Source organism: Lactuca saligna, chromosome 5, assembly GCF_052625555.1.
Source record: "Lactuca saligna cultivar CGN05327 chromosome 5, ASM5262555v1, whole genome shotgun sequence".
NCBI classification, from domain to species: domain Eukaryota; kingdom Viridiplantae; phylum Streptophyta; class Magnoliopsida; order Asterales; family Asteraceae; genus Lactuca; species Lactuca saligna.
Window position 1 is genome coordinate 195,881,347 of NC_136421.1, and position 17,112 is coordinate 195,898,458.

The following is a 17,112-nucleotide window of genomic DNA, read 5'->3' on the forward strand; positions in this document are numbered from 1 at the left end:
CCTGTGTTTCTGGGCTTGCCATTTTTAGCAATGTAATAGTCTAGGTTAACCTTTGTAACTCAACTTGAAATAATAAGAATGTATTATTTGTGAATTATGTGAATTATGTGATTTATGTGTTTATTTTCTTGATTTTTATAATTTAATGAATTAAGAATGAAATAAGCGTCAAAATTAAAGTGTGAGATACGCCCGATATCTTTGCATAAAGTTGTAGTGGTCGAAACAAGGATTCCGGAGATATAAGGAATGCCAAAATCCGAGTTATAACGAAGAAGTTATGACCTGTCGAAGTTTCGAGATAGAACCGGCACAACGCCGAGTGACGTAAAATATGAATTTACGTTAGAGCGATATTTAGCCTTAGTGATCTAAACGAGAATCGAAGATCTCGTTGTTAGTATCAAAACGATAAAAAGTTAGGCGAGAACGGACGTCGAACGAAGAAGTTATGATTTAACAACGAAGTTCTCCTGTCCGAGCCTTCTAAAAATAAATAATAAAAATAAATTCAAAATTAGCCGACGGAGTCTAAACGAAAGTTGTAGATCGTAGTCTCACCTTTCCGTGGATATAAGGAACGTCGAAAACGGAGTTCGTATGAAGAAGATATGAATTTACGAAGTTTATTAATTAATTTATAATTATTTTTCGGAAGCATTATCCGAAGGCGAGTCACAGATCTTATCCGACTTACGCGCCGCGTAAGTGAGTACGCCCCGCGTACTCCGAAAATGTCGACATCGCAGCAAGTGGCTTCGGATGACGCAAGCGCTTACGTCTCTGAGGCAGTACGCCCCGCGTACCCCGAAGTTACGCCCCGCGTAATCCCGAGGTTCAGCAACTATAAAAGGAGGTCCGAAGCAGCCGAGTTTTCTTTTACAAATTCTTCATTTTCTCTCATCTTTTGCCTCGATTTGCGTGCCGATTCCATCCCGAAGCCCCGGTAATATTCTCGAGCCCCGAAGCAAGATCCGAAGCCCCGAGAATCCCGAAGAGCGTTATTCCCGAGTCGAAACGCTGCCCGCGAGGAGCCCGGTTTTGTGAAGATCTTCCAGATCTACGGAGAAACACCTCTTCTGCAAGCCGTAGTGCTGCCCGATCATCTTCTGATCAAGTGAGTGTGTAGTTACTTTCATTCCAACACAATATTATGAAGTATTCCCTATAAAATACGTGTTATGTGTATATATTTGGTTGTTATACGTGTGAGTGTATATTCACTCTCTTCTATCTTATAGATCTGAAGTATTCTCTATGAAATACGTGTTATGTGTGTATGCCTCATCTGTTATGTGAAAAATGTTTTGATTGAGCATGCTATACAGGTTTTGAAACTACGTATAAAAATGTATATTTTATCTACTAATATGTTGGGTAGAATATGGGTAGATAGTTGGTGTGTAATAAACAGATGAGAGGCCTCGATGTTGTTTTGATCCAGTCATCTAGCGGAATTTAGATGACGACCACGGACTTTTCTAGATAGTCCAGTGGAACGCTAGCAGGCTCATAACCTGTAGGTGTTAATGAACTTGGGTGTTCATTCGTTGTATTCCATCCCCCCCATGGTTGCCTTATTTGACTTATATTGCTGAGGAACCCCCGAAGCATGTGTAGTCGCCCCGATGAAATATTCTTAGACTAGGTCCCTTGTGCTAGTTATTTTAGGGACATAAAGTGAGAATAACGGGAATGGGTAACTGGGTTATTGTTGGTTGATAATAATTAATTTAATTATTTATTGTGGGTTGAAAACCCTATATGCTCACCAGGCTCCCAAGCCTGACCCACTCAGTTGATTTATTTTACAGGAAGTGGCGCAAGAGCTTAAGATGGGCGAACATCAAGTTGTTTTGTTTACAAGTCTGTATATGTATATATTTGTTGAAAGACTTGTAATGCTATCGTTTATGCTTTATGATCTGTATCGGAACATGACATCCCGACTTTTGATTATGAAATGAAATCATATTTCTTTATGAAATGTTTTGATAAATATCTATTTTATCATGTTTTGTTTTTGGGAACAAATTCCGCATCTCTTTTAAAATTAAAAGGATTTACTCTGAAAATTATTTTAAAAAGCATAAATGAAATCGGTCTTTTCGGGCCGAGATTTTGGGGATGTCACACAAAGGTAGGTTAATATTTGGCCGAATAAATACATGTTTGATGATAAATATGCGATAATTTTTTAGGTTACATGCCATTAATAAGTCAATCCAAAGAGAGACTTATTAGTTGACATGATATATTGTCAATTCTTATTATCAAAATTTATAGTTTATGTGTTTATTAATGCGAGTATTAGCCGACCCAAATGTAGACTGATATTTGGCCGAATAAACATATATGTGGTGATAAACGTGTGACGAATTTTGGTTCTATGTGATTAATAAGTCAATCCAAAGAGGGGTTTGTTAATTGACATGATTTATTGTCAACATTTATCTCTAAAATAAGGATATCTCTTGCAAGTTAGTATTACTGTCCAAAGACTTGATATTAATGTTGTGTTGATACCTTGTAAAGATGTCATAAATTGAATTTATTGATATGGTTTATGGATTAATGAGCATAAAAATATATTTGCCTATATTCTCAAAACACAAATTTGAACTATGGTATTATATTTGTTAACATTGATCACATTTATGATTCATTTACTCAATGAGATTAACTTTAAGGAATGCAGTGAGGGCATTATGTTAGTTCTCAATTGCATGGATATTAACCTTTCCTTTTAGATAAAGCAACATTCTTTGAGGATGTTGAGTTTGGGGGAGAAATAAGGTTAAAACATTGTTCTTAAGAAGGAATCAATCTTGATTCCTATTATTGCTTTTGATAGTATGCATATTATGAATTAGTGATCGACAATGTTATTCAATCTCCTATTCTGAATACACAAACTCAACAACCTCAATTTTGGATATCCTATGCTTGGTACTACATTTTTCATCAATTTATTATCTCTTTTGGTTTTGAGGTAAATATAGTAGATGATTTTGTGTATCACAGATTAAGTGGGAGTAAATTTATTTTTTTGGTTTTAGGCAAATATCTATACAACCTAAGTTTGGATCATAAGAAAGCAAGCAAGTGGATTTTGAGATATCTATATATAACAAAAGGCTATATGCTCAACTATAGGAAATCAGATATTTTGGAGATTATTTTTATTAAGAAACTGATTTTATTAGATGCCAAAATGGTTACCGATCCACATCGGAATATTTTTACATTTTAGCATGTTGAGTCATTTCATGGAATAGACTTCGGTAGCTTCTTCCATAATGGTAGAATAATTTGTAGTATGGAATATGGTTGTGAAATTTTGTCACGAGGCTACACATTATTGGTATTGAAAGACCACTAAAGTTGTGATAATAAGTCAACAACATTATATTCCAACAACAAAAGTTCTATTAAGTCAAAACATATTGACATCAAGTTTCCTTCTATTAATACAATAGTGCAAAATGGAAACATATATAGCACATATGAACAAGCTCCATGAAAGCGGATCCGCTCATAAAGGGGTTACCTCCATAGGTCTTTCATGAGCATACTACACACGTTGGTGTGATATTTGATTTTAGTGAGAGTTTTATGGAGCTTTATGTTTTGTTTAAGAACAATTATGTTTTTCTGTATAGAATTAAGAATTCGGTTAACTCCATTATTAGCTGCACTTGTTTGAAGTTTGATCTCACTTCAATCTAAAGAGGAACTAATCGGAAATCTATTTAGATTTTAAACAATACATCATATTTAATCTATGTCGTTAGTTATATATGTATATGTGACCATTGATAGGTTTAGTTACGTAAATTGTAACGAAGGCCGCATTGATTCTATACTTGTATGATTAATGGACGACATTGTTTAAGGGTACCAATACTATGATAACAATCATTAAAGCGCTTATACAGTTATGTATACAATTATGCATTCGTGGTCCAGTGGGAGATTGTTGGATATTTTTGGACCACTAATAAATGTATATAAATAATGTTATCATTAATTTTATATTATTATGGAAATTATATAAAATTGTTGATGGACCGATTTTATTAATAAATAAAGATATACACTTATCATGTTTATCTTGTGGTTTGAGTTCCCGGTGTGACTTACGATCTCTTAAATCCCTAATATCTCTCTCATCCAGTTATATCTCAATCTATATAAATACGTGATGAGAAGCAGATTTACAATACACGAAAATACACACAAGAAATCATGTTAGGGTTTGATGTGGGACTTAGAGAGGGTTCTTGAGATCAAGTGGAAAACCAAACCCTAGTTTTTCAGATCCGAATATCATAATGAAATCAGGTATGTAGTCGTTCTTTCTTGTTTAAGTTTTCTTTTAATCAGATTCGAGATTAAAGATCTGCACGTTATGCTTCCGCATTTTACGTTTTGGTTATGAAAATAACCAACAATATGAGTAGCCTAATATGGAAAATAATATTCTTATATAAAAAAAATATTACAATTAAACATTCTGTTAATTAAAAGAATTTGAATGGTCAGAGAGTTTCAAATGAATATAGTTGAAGATACATGTTTATCTTGAATCATATTGATTTGGATGACTGTTTTTTATAAGAAAATGAAAAAAGAAGAAAATGAAATATAAGTAACCTAAGATGGAAGATATTGTTATTCTACAAACAAAATATTACAATTAATCATTCCATTAATTAAAAGAATTTGAAGATTTAGGAAGTTTTCAAATAAATATGAATGAATGGAAGCCTTTTGAACCATATTAATTTGATCCTTTATAAGATTTATATAGATAATATAGATATAAATAATATAAATATAAATATAAATATAAATATACATATAGGAGGCCATTACTTTAAAACTAAAGCTTTATGATGCAATCGCAATTTATGAAAGTTACACTATTAGTTAATTTATTTAAAATATCTTACTAACACTAACATGAAAATTGATGGACGCATTCTGTCATCAACTAACTAAGTACCTGTTACAATCATTTCCAATAATGAAAGTGTTTTTTTTTTGCAACTTGTTAAATTATCTAAAGTTTTGCTACATATAATTTTTTTTTGGAGTTTTAGAGTTATTATTTTCCATTTATTATTTTCTAAAAATTTTCATTTTCTTAAAATAAAATTACACAAAATTCTAACGAGTTTTATAAAGAAAGAAAATCATTCTATTAATTTGATAATAAAGTCTCATAAATGCTTTAAAAAATATTTGATTTATTTTATAAATGTTCCAAAAGATTACATTATGTTATATAAAAGTACTATTTTATAAAATATTTAATGTTTAAATATTGATATTAAATTTGTATTTTTAACAAACTCGTGTAATATACGGATCTCACACCTAGTAAAATATTATAATGTAATATCAATATCTCTTTCCAAAAAAAAAAAAAAATGTGATATCAATATAGGATATCCTCTAAAATTAATATAAGGATGTATATTACAAAAACCGTTATATTTTAAAATTTCATTTATGATATTATTACTTTTTCATTTTTTTTATAATACTCTAATTAACAATAAGAATCATTTTGGTTTGTGCATAATATAAACAGTCTTATAAATAATCAAACCAAATCAAACTAATATGCTACAAAAATATTTCTTTTTCTACATTTAGTTATACAACTCAAATTATTTCTTTTATTTTATTTTCAAAGTCAAAATCAAGAACTTTTTGAAATGTAAATGAATTTTAGAAACACAAATAAATAAAACAATAATGAAAGTAGTTTTTTTGCAACTTGTTAAATTATCTAAAGTTTTACTACATGTAATTTTTTTGGAGTTTTAGAGTTATTATTTTCCACTTATTATTTTCTAGAAATTTCCATTTTCTTAAAATAAAATTACACAAAATTCTAATGAGTTTTATAAAGAAAGAAAATCATTCTATTAATTTGATAATAAAGTCTCATAAATGCTCTAAAAAATATTTGATTTATTTTATAAATGTTCCAAAAGATTACATTATGTTATATAAAAGTACTATTTTATAAAATATTTAATGTTTAAATATTGATATTAAATTTGTATTTTTAACAAACTCGTGTAATATACGGATCTCACACATAGTAAAATATTATAATGTAATATCAATATCTCTTTCCAAAAAAAAAATGTAATATCAATATAGGATATCCTCTAAAATTAATATAAGGATGTATATTACAAAAACCGTTATATTTTAAAATTTCATTTATGATATTATTACTTTTTCATTTTTTTTATAATACTCTAATTAACAATAAGAATCATTTTGGTTTTTGCATAATATAAACAGTCTTATAAATAATCAAACCAAATCAAACTAATATGCAAGAAAAATATTTCTTAAAATAAAATTATACTCATTCAGTCATTAAACTTTTAAAATATTTAAAAAGTTTAGTGACTAAATGAACACAATTTTAAAAGTTATGTGACTAAATGAGTACAAATCCAAAAGTTAAGTGACCAAACTAAAAATTACGTGACTAAGTTAGCACAAAGCCAAATATTTGATGATATTTTAAAACTTAAAAAATGTTAAGTGACCAGATGAGCATAAAATCAAAAATTAAATGATTAAAAATGATCTAAACATAAAATTTGATCTGTTTAATATTGTAGAAGATGCCAAAAGATTATGGATGTGATCATGATCCTAGAATAAGACATTACTATTAAGATTTTATATAAAGAAAATAAGTTAAGGAATGTTGATTTTACCCGATATATGAATATGTGTATATTTGAAAATCAGGACATAAATAATATTAAAGTGATAAATATATAGAAAACATTGAAAAGAATAATAAGATTTTCAAAAAGTCAAGACACTATAAAACATCCCTAGTTAAATATCACACACCAAAGATGTAATCAATAAATATGCTTAATAAATAGTACAAAAGCAAGAAAATTTAATAAAGATCGGTGTACTTAAATGTAAGAACAAGAACATAAGCATATATTGATCACTCAAAATCTCCTGTAGAGAATATCGGGACGTGACAATCGTCACACTATTTTAGAAATATTATCTATATTATATTATAAAACATATTAATCATATCTTGAATTTTAAAAAGTATAATTTACAACGTTTTTGTACAAATTAGATATGCATAAATAATTCATTATTACTAGCCAAAAATATGAAGTCATTTATATGAATTCAATTTTTAGCAAAATAAAAATTTCAAAATATCGAAGTCATTTATACGAATTAACTTATGTCTAGGCAATATAAATATAAGCTCTATTTTATATATATATATATATATATATATATATATATATATATATATATATATATATATATATATATATTTTAAAGTGTTATTTTTTTAGTACTTAATAACTAATAATAAAATATAACAATTATTTCCATGTAAAAAACTATTCACCAAAAGTACTATTCTTTGTCACTGCTTTGCGCTGACACACATCTGGTTAAAAATGAAGATGATTGCAAGTGCAATCTGATTGTGTAGTATAGAAAATGATAGGGGAGTAGAGAGATCGAAAGCTAATCAGTAGCGAGTGCAGAACATGTAGTGAAGTGACCCTAGCCCCACTATTTATATATTTGATAGCTAACTAATTCTCTTAAAAATTAAGGATCTTCCTTTATCTTCTCTTGACCAGGTATTTCGGGAAGTCTTGACTTATTTTCTTGTTGACCACATGATTAGTTGGCTTACTCCACGCCTTATGAGATAAGCCTTTAGTCCCATTCAAGAAATACGATCGTAATACCAAGATATTTGCTTGTTCAAGATACTAGGTAATTCAAAATCTTGGACGGTTCAAAATGTTAGTACATGTTCAATTTGTTAGGCGTAATAAAGTAAAAGTCAAAATTTCACCCACAACAATCATAATTGGACTAATATTTACTTTATCCATATAAACAATTATTTGAAGAAAAAAAACTTTCACAAAATCTACACAAACTTGGATTTTATTACTACTTTTTAAAACAAAATTTGTAATAGCTAAACTCCTTAATTAGTTGGTTCTATTAATTTGCTTCATAACTTATATCACTACTAAACCCAAATCCGAATATAAAATATCTTGTTGTTGATGTTTTGATCAATTTTATAGGAAAAACAATCACTAATGAAATAATGATGGTGCTAATGTTAGCAAAATATAACGGGAATTCTAAAATAATAGAAAAAAGATAGATTGTTGTTAAGGCCTGTTGTAACATGAGATTGATTCAAAATCATACCTTAATCAAGTATGTGATTTATGTATTTATATTTGTAGTTTATGAAGGTCCTTAGGCATTTTTCGTTTTCAGAAACGGATCCATCCTAGAGAAATCAAAAGATGGGTTGGATCCGTGATTCTTTGGGAATGAGATCTTAGGGTTCAAGATCTTAGACAGGTGCCACTTATTCATGGATGTTTTCTATTGTCGGTTTAATGACATTGGATGTAGGGATTTTGGTGTCTGGATGGATCTAGAATGTTGAACTATGATTGGCCAGTACATCTGCTTTAATGTTATATTCTCTAGGTACCTGTTTGATGTTGAAATCTTGGAACTTGGATGCCAGGTTTTTACTATCTTCAAATATAAAGCTAGTTTTTCGTTTATTCACTACATATTCTGTGATAACTTAAATTTAAGATATAGAAATATATATATGTAATTAGATTATATCATTATAATAAAATGATTAATTCAAGGAATAATAAGGTAATTAGTGGAGAATTATGGAGATTAATGGCAAAAAACGTCATCTTCATTAGGGTTGTAAATTCAAGCAAATGAAAGGGTTCCACCAGTTATAGACTTAGGCATTATATAAAGCTTGAGAAATCAAGTGAAAACCCCACTGGAATTGTGAAAAGAGACGAAGAATCAAGAGATAAATCGGGTGTGGAAGTTGTTGAAGATTTTCAGAGTTTTCTAGGAATTAAGGTATGTATATTCGATTTAAGCGTGATTAAGTTGCTTGATTAGGTTTGTCTGATTCTATTATGTCTTTTGGTTCCATATCACGTTTCTGTTCGGGCCACTAGTGATGCAACTAATAAAAAAATGAAATGTTAATTCTTGAAAATAAAAAAATGAATATTGCTTACCTGTATGAATTACTGAAAATTGCTTATGGGTATATGTTCGTATGATGTGGAGATGATTAGAAGTGATTTTTACATATTTATTTGTCATTATATTGGGTTAACTCAAAGCTTCAATTTCCTTTAGAAATGGAAGCTGAGAATATGTTACGGGTAAAGAAGAGAATATGTCGGACTATTCGTTGTTGAATGGTTGGACATAATACTTTATTTAAAAAAAATAATATAATGCATCATAAAAGTACAAAGGGTAACTAGTCAAAGTCTTGTGGCAAGTTCACCGTATGACTTACCTTTTTGAAACTACATTTTACATATTCGACCCCTATGGTTTTTATGATTTGCTGGTTTCTTTTTATAAGATACGAATTTAACAATTCCTTTGGTTTTAGTCCATACAATTTTTACATTTTGCTATGGATCTTTTCATTATGAAACATATAGACGTTTTTTTTAAACACCTTATAAATATTAGAGGTACCATTGTAGGCTGAAATAATTGATTATTTCATTGATTTTCTTTTATTAATGCTAAAGGTGAAACTTTGTCATTTAATTATATTGGTATAACTAAAAATGAAAAATATATTTTTCAAAAGGTTACTATGAATGTCACGATTAACGCAATTAAGTATTAACCACTATGTTGGCCGAATGAAAAACGAGGATATCGGAACCAAAATGACCGCATAGAGTGTTATCTAGAAGGGAGCCTTAGAAATATGTTGGTTAAATGTAGGGAGTGTGTAGCGTGACAAGCTTTGGTTAAAACCTAACACCAACAAGGTGAGTTTCGTGTGAATTTTGTGGTTGCTTGCATGAAAAGTTGATTCTAAATTATTTGCAATTATATGTTACTGTTGTTATTGCTATGAAAATTTGTGTGAAATTTTATGAATTATTTCATATTAAAAAAAAGGGTGAAAACGATGGGTGACATATAGGGAACATGTGTATTTACACGGTCTTATTATTAGTCGTGGTACAGGGTGTTAGTACGCGGTGAAGAGCTTATGCTTTGTTTATCTAGCCGTAAACATATTTGCTGTGCCCGGCGGAGGGACTTGTTCCCTGAAAATGATAGTAGTTTCATAATGTGTCATCAAGGGTGGAAAGAAATGAAAAGAATTATATTGATAAATTGTTGCATTATTTTTATTTTATTGACGTTAATATGCATGAAAACCACGAACTCACTAGGCTCTAGGCTTACCCATTAGAATCTTTAAATGCACGCAACCCAGGAAATAACGTAGCAAGTGGCAGCGGGAATGGAAAGGATAAAGTTCAGACTTGAAGAAGGCGACAAGTTTTGAGGAAGACGTAGCGCACCAAGTGTGTGATTAAATACCTATTTGCTTCCGCTATTATTATTAATAATTACATTAGTATTTGAATGTTGATTTTTGGAAGTTTTGGGACTGTGCTAAGTTATTTTGGTATTTGAAATTTGGGGCGTTACAAGTTGGTATCAAAGCCAGGTTTAAGCAGATTAGTCGTTGTTTAAACACCTAAGCTTAAACGGGAGGAGCGGTACATCGCCTAATCTGGAATGCGTCTCGTTTGTAGGTATTATGGATCATGGAAAGGCAATTGTCGATGGTGGGGTGTCAGTTGAGGGTACCAGTGGGTTACTTCCCCACGAGAAGTTGAAGGCTGAGTTAGAGTTCTCTGATTCGGAAGGCAGTCTGGAACCAACGACTCCACTCAGCCTCACTAAACATGATGAAGAAGACGAGGATGTGGAATCCGAGGTGGAGCCTGAAGAAGATCCAGAGGAGGAGCCCGAAGAAGTCCCTGATGAGGAACCCGAAGAAGACCCCGAGGGAAATCATGTGGAGTACCGTGTGGAACAAAGGTACGAAAATGTTCCATGTACCCTATGTGGAGTACACGCCAACTAGTCCTGGTACCTATTGGGAGCAACTTTATAAAGATGAAATGCTACATGCACAACTCGAGATACACAGTTTGAAAAGAAAGATTGAAGAGATAGATGAACATAGGTCAAGGCTCATACAGGAGAACCAAATAAGGGTTGATGCTACTGAGAAAAGTAAACGCAAGATACGAAGGTTGGAACAAGAGGTGTTGGAGCTAAGGAAACCCACTATCACTAAGTGGTGGGAAGGGTTTGTGGCTCGGGAAAAACAAGCCAAGGCTGCGACTTACGGATTCCTAGATAAGGTGGTTGGAAGAGAACCACTTCAGGCCGAGGTGCTGGTCATTCAAAGTGGTCTCGGAGATCGAAAAGCTAAAAAGATAAGGAAGTACTTGAAGGAGGGAAAGAGAATATTGAAATATGATGACATCGTTTTTAAAAATTAGAAAGTAGGAGTGCAATGATTTGTCCTTTTTTTTTTTATTATTTCTCTTGGTTGTTGGCTTTAGTGACTTGATGTGAACAAGACATATGTCTATTTTTGAAGTTTTAATAATTTGGAATAAAATTTATGTTTGTTATACTTATTGTGTTATAAACATAAATATGTAGTTGATATGTCCTCACGAAGATCTGGGAGGTTCACTAGGGTTACACTGGAGGACGAACGCATCCCAATTGGAGCTTATGTTAGAGCACCAGGAGATGTTCCAGAAACCCCACTGAACCCAAACGCTAGTTGTGGACGGGACCAAGGAAGAGGTAGGGGTAGAAGAAGAGGCCGAGGAGCTGTTACAGCACTGATACCTATACCATCGGCCCATGGTAGCTCCGGATCCCACCGTGGTCGAGGTCGAGGTCGTGGAAGCGGTTGTGCGGCAAACACGATAACTAGAAAAGAGTTGGCTGATGAGATTGCTCGAGCAATTAGAGACAGCTTACCAGATGTAGTTGCTCAGGCACGAGAAGAAATAATGGGTGAGTATAAAGGTAACTTAGGTGGAGGTGAAGAGGACTACGAGTACAGTACACCAAATATGAGTCGTGAACCAAGTATTGCACAACCCACAAGGCATCATGGCAACCACGATCGTCTGGGTTGTAGTTACAAGACATTCATGAACTGCAAGCCACCCATTTTTAATGGAGAAATTGATCCCGTTTTGTCATCAAAATGGGTCATGGAGATTGAGGGAACGTTCGATACTAGCAAGTGTGCGGATGAGGACAAGGTGATCTATGCTGCGGCAATGCTAAAAGGGGAGGCAATACATTGGTGGGGCATGGTGAAAGAGGTTAGGGAGCGTGAGGCGGCCAAGAATATGTCATGTGATGAGTTCCTAAGAATTTTTAAAGAAAAAGTTTGCCCTCGTACAACGGTTAAACAGTTGGAGGAAGAATTCTTTAGGTTGGAACAGGGGAATATGACTGTGCGAGAGTACACCACTAAATTCACGGAGAAAGCTAGGTTTGCCGAATTTTACGTTTCTACAGAAGAAAGAAGGGTGGAACGCTATATATGGGGATTGAGAATAGCTATCCGTGAATTTGTGCAAATTCAAAAACCAGGTACTTTCCAATCTGCTGTTGATGCTGCAGAAGGTCGCGAACGTGAGAAGAATCGTCAAGGTGAAGACATGGCTTTGGGGAAAAGAAAATGGGATGGTCCGAATAATGATTCGAAGAAAGGCATGAATTCAGGGCAAGAACGTAATGTTGATCAAAGCTCTGGAATAAAGCAATGCCCGAAATGCAACCGTCATCATAAGGGGGAGTGTAACATGAATCAGAAAGTTTGCTACAAGTGTAGGAAGCCAGGTCACATAACCATAGAGTGTAAGACATGAAGGGTATGTTACGGGTGTGGTTCCTCTAACCACATTAAGTCGGAATGTCCCCAGAGTAAAGGTAACAACAATCAAGGCAGGATAACAGACAATCGGTCGACGGATAAAAAGGCTGACACTGGTAGACCAAAAGCTAGAGCTTTCATATGACGGCTCAGGAGGGTAAGGAAACCCCGGATGTGGTGACAGGTACTTTCCTAGTAAACTCAATTCATGCTAGGGTATTATTTGATTATGGTGCAAATAGATCTTTTGTGTCTACTACTTTTTGCAAAAACCTGGGTAGAAATGCAAAGACTCTAGAACATGCCTAAGAAATTGAAACTGCTGACGATCATTGGGTAGTAGTAAGAGAGGAATATGATGATTGCTCTATCGAAATAGAAGGTAGTGTGCTACCGTTAAAACTATTACCTATAGCCCTAGGTGATTTTGATATTGTTATAGGGATGGATTGGTTGTCGAAAAACCAAGCGATTATAGATTGTGAAAATAGGATTGTTCAAGTTTGGGTGCCAGAAAAAGGAATGGTAAAGATTTACGGTGATCGGCGAGTTAAGGACTCTATTTTGATATCAGTGACTAAGGCAACCCGTTATCTAAAGAAAGGGTCTCAAAGTTATTGGGCATATGTTCTCGATGCCAAGCAGGACAAGCCTGAAATAACACATATACCAGTTGTACGCGAGTTCCAAGATGTGTTCCCTGATGACCTAACTAGCTTGCCACCGGATAGACAAGTGGAGTTTCGAATCGATCTTACCCTAGGAGTAGCACCGATAGCTCGTGTGCCGTATCAGTTAGCACCAACCGAAATGAAGGAGTTGATGGCTCAGTTGCAAGATTTGCTCGACAAGGGTTTTGTTCGGCCCAGTACCTCACCGTGGGGTGCACCAGTACTATTCGTCAAGAAGAAGGATGGGAAAATGCGAATGTGCATTGACTACAGGGAGTTAAACAAGGTGACCATAAAGAACCGGTATCCATTACCGAGAATTGATGACCTATTCGATCAACTCCAGGGGCAAGTTACATCTCAAAGATCGATTTGCGGTCGGGGTATCACCAGCTGAAAGTCAGAGAAGAAGATGTGTCGAAGGCAGCCTTTCGAACTAGGTATGGTCATTATGAGTTTTTAGTAATGCCATTTGGTTTGACCAATGCACCAGCTGCATTCATGGATCTGATGAACCAGGTGTGCAAGCCATACCTAGACAAGTTTGTAATTGTATTTATCGATGACATATTGATATACTCTAAAAGTAAGGCACACCATGAGCAACATCTGCGGCTAACACTTAGTTTATTGAGGAAAGAAAAATTATTTGCCAAATTTTCGAAGTGCGAGTTTTGGCTTCGGGAAGTCCAGTTTTTGGGACATGTTGTAAACGAACATGGTATCAAGGTGGACCCAGCAAAGATTGAGGCGATTGAAAAATGGGAACCACCGAGAACCCCATCAGAAGTTCAAAGTTTTCTTGGGTTGGCAGGATACTATCGAAGGTTTATACAAGACTTCTCGCGCATAGCTGCACCGCTAACTACCCTGACAAGGAAAAATGTGAAGTTCGAATGGAAGCCAGAGCAAGATAATGCCTTTAACGTCTTAAGGGAAAAGCTTAGCAGTGCACCAATATTATCTTTACCAGAAGGCAATGATGGTTTTTTTGTTTATAGTGATGCATCCAAGTTAGGCTTGGGGTGTGTTTTGATGCAAAACGGTAAGGTGATTGCTTATGCCTCACGACAGTTAAAGGTTCACGAGCGTAAATACCCAACGCATGATATGGAGTTGGCTGCAGTAGTCTTCGCTTTAAAGATTTGGAGACACTATTTGTATGGGACAAGGTGTCAGATCTTCACTGATCACAAGAGTCTGAAATACTTGTTTGATCAGAAGGATTTGAACATGAGACAACAACGGTGGGTGGAGATATTAAAAGATTAGGATTGTGAGATATTGTACCATCCAGGGAAGGCAAATGTTGTAGCTGATGCACTAAGTCGTAAGGAAAGAAGAGAACCACCTAAGATTCGAATGATGAAGTTTAGGGTAACCACCAGCTTACTAGATGATTTGAGAAAGAGTCAGGAGGAGGCATCGAAGGAAGAGAAGTGGAAAAGTGAAGGAGTGGTGGGAGTAATACAATCATTAGAAAAGGATAGTCGTGGTCTGAAGTGTTTCCAAGGAAGGGTTTGGGTACCAAGAGTGGGTGAAGTGCGTAACCTACTTCTCAAGGAAGTGCACCTGTCAAAGTGCTCAATCCATCAGGGAACAAACAAGATGTATCAAGACCTACTAAAATCTTACTGGTGGCTAGGGATGAAAAAGGATATAGCCTATTTTGTTGAAAGGTGTTTGACGTGTTTGAAGGTAAAGGCTGAACACCAAAGGCCTTACGGTCAGTTACAGTCAATGGAGATTCCAGTGTGGAAATGGGATCACATCACAATGGACTTTATGACTAAGTTACCAAGGACACCAAAAGGTTATGACTCGATTTGGGTAGTTGTGGATAGATTAACCAAATCAGCGCACTTCCTTTCGATTAAGGAGATGTACCCGTTAGAAGGCTAGCTAAATTGTACATTGATGAGATAGTGAAACTGCATGGAGTTCCATTATATATTATTTCGGATCGGAATAGTCGCTTTACGTCGACATTTTGGGGTAGTTTCCAACGAGAAATGGGTACTCGAGTAAAATTGAGCACGGCATACCACCCGCAAACAGATGGGCAAAGTGAACGGACAATACAAACCTTGGAAGATATGTTAAGGTCTTGTGTTATTGATTTTGGAGGGTCATGGGAAACTCGTTTTCCGTTAATTGAGTTTGCCTACAACAATAGCTATCATGCAAGTATAAAAGTCGCACCATATGAGGCTCTATATGGCAGGAAGTGTAGAACTCCATTATGTTGGAATGAGGTGGGGGAGAAACAGTTGGCTGGACCTAAACTTGTTCAGCAAACTACCGCAAAAATCCAGGTGATTAGGGATAACATTAAGGTTGCTCAGGATCGGCAGAAAAGTTATGCAGATAAGCGGAGAAAGCCAATAGTGTTTCAGGTTGGTGATAAAGTTATGTTAAAGGTGTCCCCATGGAAGGGCGTTGTGCATTTTGGTAAGCGAGGGAAGTTAATTCCTCGCTACGTTGGACCTTTTATAATTAAGGAACGAGTTGGGGATGTGGCCTATCGATTGGAGCTACCAAGGGAAATGCAGGGCATTCATAGCACATTCCATGTCTCTAATCTAAAGAAGTGTCTAGCGGACGCAGCCATGGAAGTGCCACTTAAAGAAATTAAGATTGATGAGAAGCTACGATATACAGAGGAACCCATGGCGATTATAGAACGAAAGGTCAGAAAGTTAAGGAGTGTGGAGATACCACTGGTGAAAGTTCAGTGGTAGTATCATAAAGGTTCAGATGCAACATGGGAGACCGAGCGAGACATGATGACTAAATACCCTCATTTATTTGCTTAATTCAAATTCTGAGGACGGAATTCCTTTAAGGGGGGAAGTTTGTGATAACTCAAATTTAAGATATAGAAATATATATGTAATTAGATTATATCATTATAATAAAATGATTAATTCAAGGAATAATGAGGTAATTAGTGGAGAATTATGGAGATTAATGGCAAAAACAATCATCTTCATTAGGGTTGTAAATTCAAGCAAATGAAAGGGTTCCACCAGTTATAGACTTAGGCGTTATATAAAGCTTGAGAAATTAAGTGAAAACCCCACTGGAATTGTGAAAAGAGATGAAGAATCAAGGAAGAAATCGGGTGTGGAAGTTGTTGAAGATTTTCAGAGTTTTCTAGGAATTAAGGTATGTATATTCGATTTAAGCATGATTAAGTTGCTTGATTAGGTTTGTCTGATTCTATTATATCTTTTGGTTCCATACCACGTTTCTGTTCGGGCCACCAGTGATGTAACTGATAAAAAAAATGAAATCTTAATTCTTGAAAATAAAAAAATGAATATTGCTTACCTGTATGAATTACTGAAAATTGCTTATGGGTATATGTTCGTATGATGTGAAGATGATTAGAAGTGATTTTTACATATTTATTTGTCATTATATTGGGTTAAGTCAAAGCTTCAGTTTCCTTTAAAAATGGCAGCTGAGAAATAAGTTACGGGTAAAGAAGAGAATATGTTGGACTATTCATTGTTGAATGGTTGGACATAATACTTTATTTAAAAAAAATAATATAATGCATCATAAAAGTTCAAA

The 17,112-nt window shown here is 34.1% G+C and overlaps 1 protein-coding gene across 1 annotated transcript; it reads left to right on the forward strand.

The window, feature by feature from the left end:
- The first annotated feature begins 11,627 nt into the window (after positions 1 to 11,627).
- On the forward strand, positions 11,628 to 14,805 carry LOC145046117 (uncharacterized). The gene is made up of 3 exons (XM_078994400.1): positions 11,628 to 12,828; positions 13,305 to 13,753; positions 14,200 to 14,805. Exons 1-3 carry the CDS (start codon positions 11,628 to 11,630, stop codon positions 14,803 to 14,805), a joined length of 2,256 nt encoding a protein of 751 aa, XP_078850526.1.
- Positions 14,806 to 17,112: the final 2,307 nt, after the last annotated feature.

Coding starts and splice junctions, on each gene's coding strand:
- LOC145046117 (XM_078994400.1), top strand. CDS start 11,628: ATGTCCTCACGAAGATCTGGGAGGTTCACTAGGGTTACACTGGAGGAC. Junction 12,829..13,304: donor CTACAAGTGTAGGAAGCCAG/GTCACATAACCA, acceptor ATATTGTTATAG/GGATGGATTGGTTGTCGAAA. Junction 13,754..14,199: donor CCTCACCGTGGGGTGCACCA/GTACTATTCGTC, acceptor AAATTTTCGAAG/TGCGAGTTTTGGCTTCGGGA.